The sequence below is a fragment of the Pundamilia nyererei genome, unplaced genomic scaffold (assembly GCF_000239375.1).
Source record: "Pundamilia nyererei isolate P.nyererei 1_Seehausen unplaced genomic scaffold, PunNye1.0 scaffold00089, whole genome shotgun sequence".
NCBI classification, from domain to species: Eukaryota; Metazoa; Chordata; class Actinopteri; order Cichliformes; family Cichlidae; genus Pundamilia; species Pundamilia nyererei.
This window is the reverse complement of record NW_005187490.1, coordinates 350465-359833: the sequence shown is the minus strand read 5'-3', so window position 1 is coordinate 359833 and position 9369 is coordinate 350465. Positions and strand designations below refer to the sequence as shown.

The following is a 9369-nucleotide window of genomic DNA, read 5'->3' as shown; positions in this document are numbered from 1 at the left end:
AAACAAAAAAACCAAAAACCAAACCACCCTTGTTTTTTCCGGCTTGTTTTTAAAAAACGTTCCATACCATAAAAATGACACGAACCACAGACAAGCCAGAAGAAGAACAGCAAAACCAGTTATCTTTTCAGATGACAGATATACAACTTACACTTGCAACTTAAAACATATCTGACGCGACTGAAGCCTGGACTGATTCAAAACCAGCTGGGGATTTTTGCAGCAGCATCATCATCATCCAATGCATAGCTTTGTTTTGCAGGAAGACAGCCAGGCGAGCACAAAGATGCGAGATGAGCAGGTTTAGAGAAGGTTGCTCTTGAGCAAAGCTGGCGCCGAGGAGGAGGACCGGACATGCTGGGAATAAACAGAACGAGGCTTGTTCCAACTAGTCCAAGTGCTATGAATCGGAGCTGTATGGTGCAATAAATCCATGCACTGAGTTTCTATGAAATGCCAGAGATCCAGATAGCCAACAGACCCCTGTGAACTCCAGGCTTGTCAGGTAGTTCCATCTGTATTTGAGTTGTTAAATGGTTTGGTGGTGTCAATGAAAAAGAGACCAGAGACTGATGTTTTTATTGTTTTTTTTTTTCTTTTCCAAGCACTTTGAACACAAGCACCTTTCACCATCCACAGCCAGTCTTTTCTTAATTTCTTTTGTCGCTCCGCCTCGCAACCCGCCACCACGTCCCTCGGTCACTATCTCATGGTCGAAGAAGCTCGGAAGTAGGACAGGAATTTGAAGCAGAGGCTCACCACAAAGTACCAGATGTTTCTGGCCATCTGGGATCGGGCAATGAATATGCGCCAAATAAACACCACCAGGATGGTGTTGAAGGTGTAACGAATGTTCCTCAGCCTGGAAATAAAACAGATTGTGAGACATGCGATACACCACCCTAGACTGTTTCATATTGATAATGTGTCATTTCCAATGAATGCTCTCTAATAATAACCTAATTAATAAGACTCACAGACGTTAAGACATGCTTGTAAACTGTGTATAAGCGACCAACCAAACAGTAATACCATATACATCACACTGTCCTGCAATGGTCGAGTGCAGCATGTACCAAAGTCCTGTACACTGTACACGAACTAGGACACTGGTGCATATACCCTGTGTACTCTTGTATCAGTATAATAAGAGTGAGTTGGATGTGCCAAAGTAATACTAGACAAATATTGTGTAACCAAGTTATAACTAGTTGGCTATCTACCCCAGTGTGGTCTTGCATAAACACCCCCTCCCCAAAGAGGAAAAACAAAAAACAAAAAACAAACCACCCTGCATTTTTACTTTAATCAGCCAACACAGTATTTGGATTTGTGAGCAACAATTCTGCATCTTTTGTGCAAATATTTAAAAATTAAATATTAAAAAAAAATTAAATTTTTTTTTAAAATATTGTCAATAAAAAGTTTTCAAACCCATTAACGAAAAGTTGCATACAGCACATTTAACTGGCGATGCAGAAAAGCATCTTTTGTGTGGTGAACTTTAAAGAGCCTGCCAGAGCCCAGCACTTTGAATGCTACTACTTCCTGTGTCTCTGTGTTGGAGAAAAGGATGACAGATTTAATTTCATAGACTTCTTACTTGTTGAGGTGTTTGCGTGCAGCAGGCAGCCCCGACAGCTCTTCGTTGAGGACGTATTTTTTGGTGCCCATACAGTAATTTTCCATGTACTCTGCCCAGTGCAGCTGACGCACGTCAAAGTTAAATATCTGCAGCAAGAGAAACAAGAAACACCCTCAGTATGCCTCAGCAGCAGCATTTGTTTATGCGAGACGTACTCATGACAAACCTTTATCGATTCTGAATTAACAAACATTTAAATCAACTCTCAACAGGGGATGCTTTCATGGTAAGAAGGCTGCATTGTGGATCTGACAGTGTTCCAGCTTACTGTGGCAGTTTTCCCCCCCCCCAGTGGTGCCTTCTAGGAAATAATACAAGCGAGGCACTGTGTGGTCAACTGTTGGGGGACGTGGGAACAGAGTCTCTGCTTCAGTAAGGAAATTCAAGCCCTTGAATCCTCCGTCTAAGGAGCCTGTATCCTCGTTAGGCGAGACAAATGCACTAAAAAAAATAAATAAATAAAAAATAAATTCTGTGAAATTAAAAGTTTAACTTTGCTAATATAATGTAAAGCAGAGGTGTCAAACATAAGGCCCGGGGGCCAGAATCAAACCACTGGACAGCTTGGAACAAGCCCAGTATTTTTAAGTTAACTGTATTTTCATAACCGTTACAGCTTCTCCTACATAAAAACATCTCGGATGGCCATTCATGCTACACCTAAATAACTGAGTAACCCATCCACTATAGAAATTTCCGTTCTTTGCAACAGAACTGCCGTAGAAAAAGCATTGAATTCATTTAATAATTTTCATAATTAGTCTGGGCAGTGAGCTACCAGAACTTTCTGTGAACTTGCACATTTATTTCTTATTACTTTAAGCCCAAAGAGGCATCCCAGGAGATTTCCTTCTTTGCTACAGCACCATTAGAAAAACTGTTGAATTTGCCCTTCTTTCTTAAATTACTAAGTCATCAGGGATTAAATGTGTAGCTAAAGTTCTGAGATGAAAGTATGCTGTATGTGGCCAGTGTAACATGAATTTGACGCCCCGGATTGAAAGCATCTGATTATTTTCTCGAAAAGACTCCACAAGACGTCAGTGTCGTAATGTTGAGTCCAGATTCCTCCAGACAGTTGCAACGCAGAACAATGATCCCGTTCACAACAAACTGACGTCAGCAGTGAATGAATCACGCTCTGCCTTACCAGCCGACTACAAGACATTATCACTCTGGCACTCCACTCTGCCACAGCGTGTAAACGACTGCAGCGTGGGCGGGGCAGGCACGGGTAACTGAGGCACGGAGTGTGAATGAAGCTGTGTGCGGAGCGATGATTAAACATTGTTTATTCATAGCGACCCTCCCTACCTTTTTATCCTCAGGGCTCATCTGGGCCAACAGCATGGCCATGTTGTCAGTGTTCCACACCCAGGAGTGACTGGTGAAATACTCCAGTACCATCATGGCTTTGTGGAGGCGAGTGATCGTCTTCATCATCCTATGGCAAACGGCATGTAGCGGAGGGGCAGTGTGAGGAAAAGACAGCAGTGTTGTGGATAAATAGTGTTTGCAGAGTAGGACCAGAAGGAAGATGAGGAAGAGGACAGGACAGATAAAGAGTGGTGGGATAAATAGGCAGGATGAGAAGGAAAGGAGAAGAGTATGCCAAAGTGTTTGGGAGCAGGGGCAGAGGTTAGACAGTCTAGAGAAATATTAGGCTATAAAAGACAGGTACCAGAGAGAGCAATGTATATATGTATGTATATAAATTAACCGTTTGCAGTCAAATTTGTTATTCCTGTATATCTCAGATCGATTTGACCTCTCCGATTACGCTATGGGCATGACTTCACTGATTTGCACATTTGATTAAGCTGATCTTGATTTTAAAAAGTGATCATTTGAGCTGTACAGTGCTATGAGATTGCATACGGTAGCCATCAGCCACAGCGTTAACGCAAATGACAGAAGAAGTGAACACTCAGTGTTACAAACCACATTCTCGAATTAGTAATACCAAAGTCCTGGTGCCAGAAACCAAAGGTACATCTCAGCTGATGTTTGTCCATGACCAGATTGGTTAGAAAACTCAAATGAAGCAATCTGAAACTATTAGGTAGGTGGAGTTAATGCTGTGGCTGATTTATTGATCTAAACTTTGAACTTTTATTGTTCCCATCCTGTCAAAATCTTAAAAAGTGCCAAGAAAAAGTTTTTTTAAGCTTTGTGGAAAACAGTTTTGTCAGCTACTCCACATCGTTTTCTTTTGCCAGCACTTTTTAAAACTTTTTCTTACTCCTGGAGAGAACAAAGGAAGCATGTTGTAGTTTTTCCAGACAATTTAAATTCAATCGTGTAATAATTTTATTAAACCCCAGATTAGGACATTTGGAGGTCATACTTTTTTCACAGTTTTTGGTAAGTTTATAGCTTGCCTGAAAGATTGGCGTATTTTCCAAACTTTTTCATAGCACTGCAAGTCAAGGTGGCAATTTCTCCCCTGCGGCAAAGTGAATCACACAAATCGGCAAACAAATCAACTGGATTTAATCTGTTTATAGGCCAGGAGGACAGACAGTTCACTCTCAAATGAACCCATGACCCAGTCTAGGTCAATATTTTACCCAAAATAATTAAAAGCTCAACACAAAAATGAACTAAATCAGCTTAAGTTCCTCAGAAAATAAACTTACAGTGGAGGTGATATTGTCCTCCTGGTAACACAGATGAATCCAGTTAGGATACTTAATTTTTGTGTTAGTTCAGATGGAGATAATCACATTTTTAGTAGGAATGATTCAAGGTGATGTTGTGATCAGTGTGCAAAGAAGCAGCCAATATTGTTAGCAGGATAAAAGGGATCAGAGTCTTCAAATGCCACCTTTTTTGTCATCCAGTAAATTGTAAATGTTAACCACTTTTGGATCAAATTACTTCAGACGTTTCAATTTGTCATGAACAGAAATGGCAGGCTGCAACGCGAGGCCTGTAATGCTGTCCTTTTAAACTGCTACACTAATGAAGGCAGATTGACATGACTCAGATTCCTTCTGCGAACACGTATGATTCAAAGATGTGACAAACATGCATGGTTGATCAGCATACAGAAGCAGGGATAATCATTTCTTGTAGCTGGTGACAAAGCCAGTTAGGTTCAATACAAATTACCCATTCAGCCATCCATGAGTATTTCAGACAGTTAAGCACAGCAAGTTTTGTCCAATTCATTTTTCATTTATTTTTATTATTTATTTAGAATCAGAAACAGCACTGCTGATTTTAAAACTATAAAGGTGTCACTTTTACCGTCTGAAATATTTGTGGCTTTAGAATTTAGACTAAGAATGAATTACCAATCAGTTTGCATGCAGTAGTGTTGTTTTCAGTGAGACACAAGATGTCCAACTGAGCACAACTTTCTCGATTGGTCATGAAGTCTCGTGGTGCCTCAGCATTTTCCATGATTGGGTGAAGACCGGCGGATAATGGATGTCATGTTCACAGCATGGCTTGTTCACGAAAGAAAGAAAGAAAAAAAAAAAAAAAAGGCACGTGGCATCTTCTTTGAATTGAAAACACATGCTCGGATACTGCCTACATTAACAGCTGACGTCAAGAAAAGACACTGCAAACATTGTTCCTTCTGCCCTTGTTTCCACCTTCCCAGGAAAAAAAAAAAAGACACATTCAGGGAGGAGTGGAGTGTGGGGAAATTGGGAGAGGCAGGGGGCAGACTGGCAGACAGGAGAGGGTTGAGGGGCAGTTGCAACCTTACCGGGGCTTCCGGCCCATCAGCGTGAGATAGCCATCATAGAGCAGGGCTGGCAGCGTGTGGCTGACAGTGGTCCAGTACTGATTAGTAAAGGGGTTGGAGCGTAGATTGACATTGGGCCTTCTGAAAGCCTGCTCTAAGGGATTGGTCTTGAAGGACATGTTTATACAGTACTCTGTAGGAGAGAGAATCACATATGACGGAACAGGAAGGACACAGAGGATGAGAAGAAAAGGAATGCACGTTCATTTTCTCCTCCTTTTGATACAAGGAAAGACGCAGGCCCACTGTAATCGTCTAATTAGCAGCACAACAGAACACTGGATCTAGTCTTTGGAAACAAAACAAGACAGTTTGAGTCCACTTCAGTCCATTTATGAGCTGGACTGAAGTGAACTTGGTGCCGAGGTTTTGGAAATCTAACTGAAAATACAAACGTTAGAAAGACGCAAAGAGTGCAGAATCCAGCATGTTCAGGAGAACAGCTGGGTTATACATTCTTCACCTGCAAAACTGCACACAAGCATCTTTAACACAGCAGCACTGCAGCTATGACGTTAGGCTACTTCGATAAAGGAAGGGTGACAGTGTAAGCCGGCGGAAATGCGAGTGTGTGTGTGTTTGGGGTAGGGGGTTCTGTTAGAACAGCAGCGGCACGGCACATCCGAAACGGCAATGACGAGGTTACCTGGGTTCTCGTCCAATCAGCCTGAGGTACAGATCATAGAGGAAGGCCGGAGCTTTGTGGCTCACGGCGATCCAGTACTGATTGATTAGGTGATTGGATGTGAGATTAACATTGGGCCGACGGAAGGCCTGCTCAAGGGGGTTCCTCTTGAATGTGGATATTACATGGTACTCTAAGAAACAGAAGGTTGTTCAACACAAGTCATCAATGAGCAGCTTTAAGATTGCCGTTACATTGTTTTGCCTTTGGCTAGAAGGTTGAGCCATGTGGGAAAACTATACTATATGTTCTGCAGATATACAAAGCTACAAGGTTTGTACCGGAACTAGAAAAAGTTAGATTTCCTAGTTTTCAACTGCCTTAGCTGTTCGGAAACTAGCTAGACAAAAGGGTGCTAATACAATAACAAATAATGTAAGGTGAATAACATCAGGCATCTAAAAATGGCAGCATTACAGGGGATGAGGTGTGTCATAACAGCAACTGATGCAACCAAATGTGCACCTCCACCACCTGTGTGGCGATCAGCCTGCAACTGCTGCGATTGGCCTGTTCAGTCCTGTTGACTCCTCCTCTACATTTGAGCTACTCGTTACCGCTGTTGAATGGCTCAGTGTGAGAATAATCACACTTCACTTCAATATGAGAACTCAGCAACCTGTCCAAACTATCAAAATGGATGTGAATGCATGCTCCATGTGGAGAAAAAATTTGAAATTTCTTTAAGTAGTCCTCAGGAACTGTTCTCCAGGGTTCTTTAAGGGCATTTAAAGCTCTTCTTTGAATTTTGGGTGCCCTTTGTTCCATTCTCTGTCGAGATGATCCTACACTTTTCCATCCAGGTTTACTGTGTGTTCAGGATCATCGTCATGCTGAAAAATGAAACTGTTGCCAAGCAGATGGTACTGCATAGTGGATCAGTCTACAGAGGCACGTTTGTGTTCACAGTTCCAATTTTGACAAGATATCCAACAACACTGGGTGAAATGTAGCCACAAACCATGAGAGAGCCTCCACCCTGCTCTATAGATTGGTGTAGACACTCACTGTGAACCTTTGACCAGCTCTGTACATACTAATGATTTGAACAATAATTTCACATTTGGATGAATCGCTCCATCAGACCTGTTGCCGCTGGTTTTTGCTCCAGTTCTTGTGCAGTGTCCCCGTCTCACTTCTTTTATAAGTGAAAAAAGCAGCTAAGAAAAAAAACCCCAAAAACTTTAAAGGACCTTTAGAAAGCCTGGAGAACTGTTACTCACGGCCACCAATGATAATACTAAAGAAATCTGACAACTTGGAAGCAAACTAATTAAATGAGGGGTGGCTCAAGACTTTTGCACAGCACTGTATGCAGCAGGAGTTGTCAAGATCTGCAAACTGAGAAATTGTGTAATATCATTTAAACTCTGAGGCGAGCCTCTACATGATCTGGATAAAGTCATTTCGTTCTCAGTTCCTATTTGAAACTGTGTCATGCTGTTATCTGTCACCTTTTTAATGCACAGTGCAACTTTAAACAAAGGGGAGTGACTCTCAAGCTCGTTCTGTCACGGTCGCTGCCACCCTAATTTTATATATGCAAGCCCTGCACCTGGCTCAGTAATTTAACTGCCAGCACACCAGAATTCAAGTTTTAGGACATAGCGGTTTTACATTTAAAAGCTTAAAACACTGCACTTAGAGCAGGAGCTACAGCTTAAACCATGAAATTTAAATGCAAAGCATTAAGAGAATTCAGCACAAATACAGGACATGATGAGATTATGAACAGTTTTCCAAAATGTGCAACTTCTATACTGGGGAAAGATGCGCTTGGGATACTTTACTGCCCTAAATCAATATCCATAAGGGACAGGTAAACAAAAGCTTCTGCTTTGGGTGTGGCAGGCCGGGAATCAAGTTACAGTGAGGGTATATCATTAGATGCCACGTTAAAGCACATAAGCTTCCACTGTCAGGGGCTTCCCCCTCATAGGCTGCGTTTAGGCAAGAAATTGTCTTACCGACTTCTCCCCAGCGAAACGGGTTAATCCCACCAGTTGTACAATTGTACACGGGTATGCTTTTAGGCCTGCCGTAAAAAGGGAAAGATGTCAGAGGAACTAAGATGAATTAAAAAACAAATATTGACTAAAGTTGTGTTAATGTGTGGGTCTCTCACCTGTTAAGCACCTGTGATCCTGAGTACCAGCCTGCAGCCAGCGTAGTGTTGATGACCACATCTACAGGAACCAGGTCAGCCACAGCATTATTAGATGCTCTCATTGTTCGGAGGATCCCTTTACCAGCCTAAGAGGGGGTGGCGTAGAGGAAGTATTAATGCAACTGATTTGTGGAAAACACACCACAATCACAAATCACACCACAGACTTTATAACAATTAATAAACCACAACTAGCTCTTCAAAGCAAACATACGGCACAGTTGTTTATGTAACCAATCATCATGAATAACAGTAAATTACCACCAGAATCTTAAATGCTTCAATACCACTCAAAGCTCTCTGATTGTGCTGTAAATATGAGCAATCATAAAACAGTTTAGGCTTCTAGACCCCACCTACAGTTATTTTTCCTGTGTACTTACTGCAATGAAAATCCCACTGGGTCCATTGAAGTTATCAATCCAGCCCTGAAAGATAGAATATTAATGTTGAAACAATGCGCTTACTCACCAAAGCTGAATGACAAAGTTTAACAAAAGCAATGAAAATATTAAAGCTGAAATATAACTTTCAGGCAGATGTTCAACAGACTTAATAAAAAATAAATCAATCACACTGCTGCTTAAACTTTAGGAGAATTCCCACAATTGTGCTTGGCAAAAAGGAGAGGTGAAGAAGACCAAATTTGGGGGGGAACAAATCCAAATAATATATAAAAAGACACGATTATGCATTGTTCGTTACCAATTTAAGGTTCTACAGTAATAATGAAAACGCAGCGTAACACCAGCATTTGGAATTACTCACTGGGAAGGGCTCTTTCCAGCTGGCTCCAACTATGGAGGGTCTGACAATGCCTACGTTGAGGTCTCCAGCCTCCTGCTGCACCATATATTCGGCCAGAGATTTGGTGAAGGTGTAAGTGTTGGGATGTTCTCCAATTAGCTTGGGAGTCAGTGTAGATACCAGATCGTCATCCATCCAGCTGGACCGAGAGAGACAGAGAGAGATTAGCCCTGTATTTGCTTCATTTAATTTTATGACCTGCAGGGCTTTCCAGTCTGAAGTAAACAGAAATATTGCTCATTCTCCAGTACTAATCACTGTGTGGGTGACTGCCCCAACAATATTTAAACCCAGAGAATATCCAA

The 9369-nt window shown here is 41.7% G+C and overlaps 1 protein-coding gene across 2 annotated transcripts in view; it reads right to left on the bottom strand.

Annotated features, from left to right (window-relative positions):
• Positions 1–584: 584 nt before the first annotated feature.
• The window catches only part of far1 (fatty acyl CoA reductase 1), a 25281-nt gene continuing 16496 nt past the window's right edge, over positions 585–9369 (bottom strand). The window contains exons 7-14 of one of the 2 annotated variants that reach the window (XM_005739064.1): positions 9026–9203; positions 8641–8685; positions 8216–8343; positions 8058–8125; positions 6052–6223; positions 2960–3089; positions 1604–1731; positions 585–862 (exon numbers count right to left, since the gene is read on the bottom strand). In XM_005739064.1, the coding sequence (XP_005739121.1) occupies positions 703–862; positions 1604–1731; positions 2960–3089; positions 6052–6223; positions 8058–8125; positions 8216–8343; positions 8641–8685; positions 9026–9203 (1009 nt within the window). In that variant the 3' untranslated portion in view covers positions 585–702. Of the gene's footprint in view, positions 863–1603; positions 1732–2959; positions 3090–5366; positions 5539–6051; positions 6224–8057; positions 8126–8215; positions 8344–8640; positions 8686–9025; positions 9204–9369 lie in introns of both variants that reach the window. The other variant, XM_005739063.2, reaches the window with a different exon arrangement.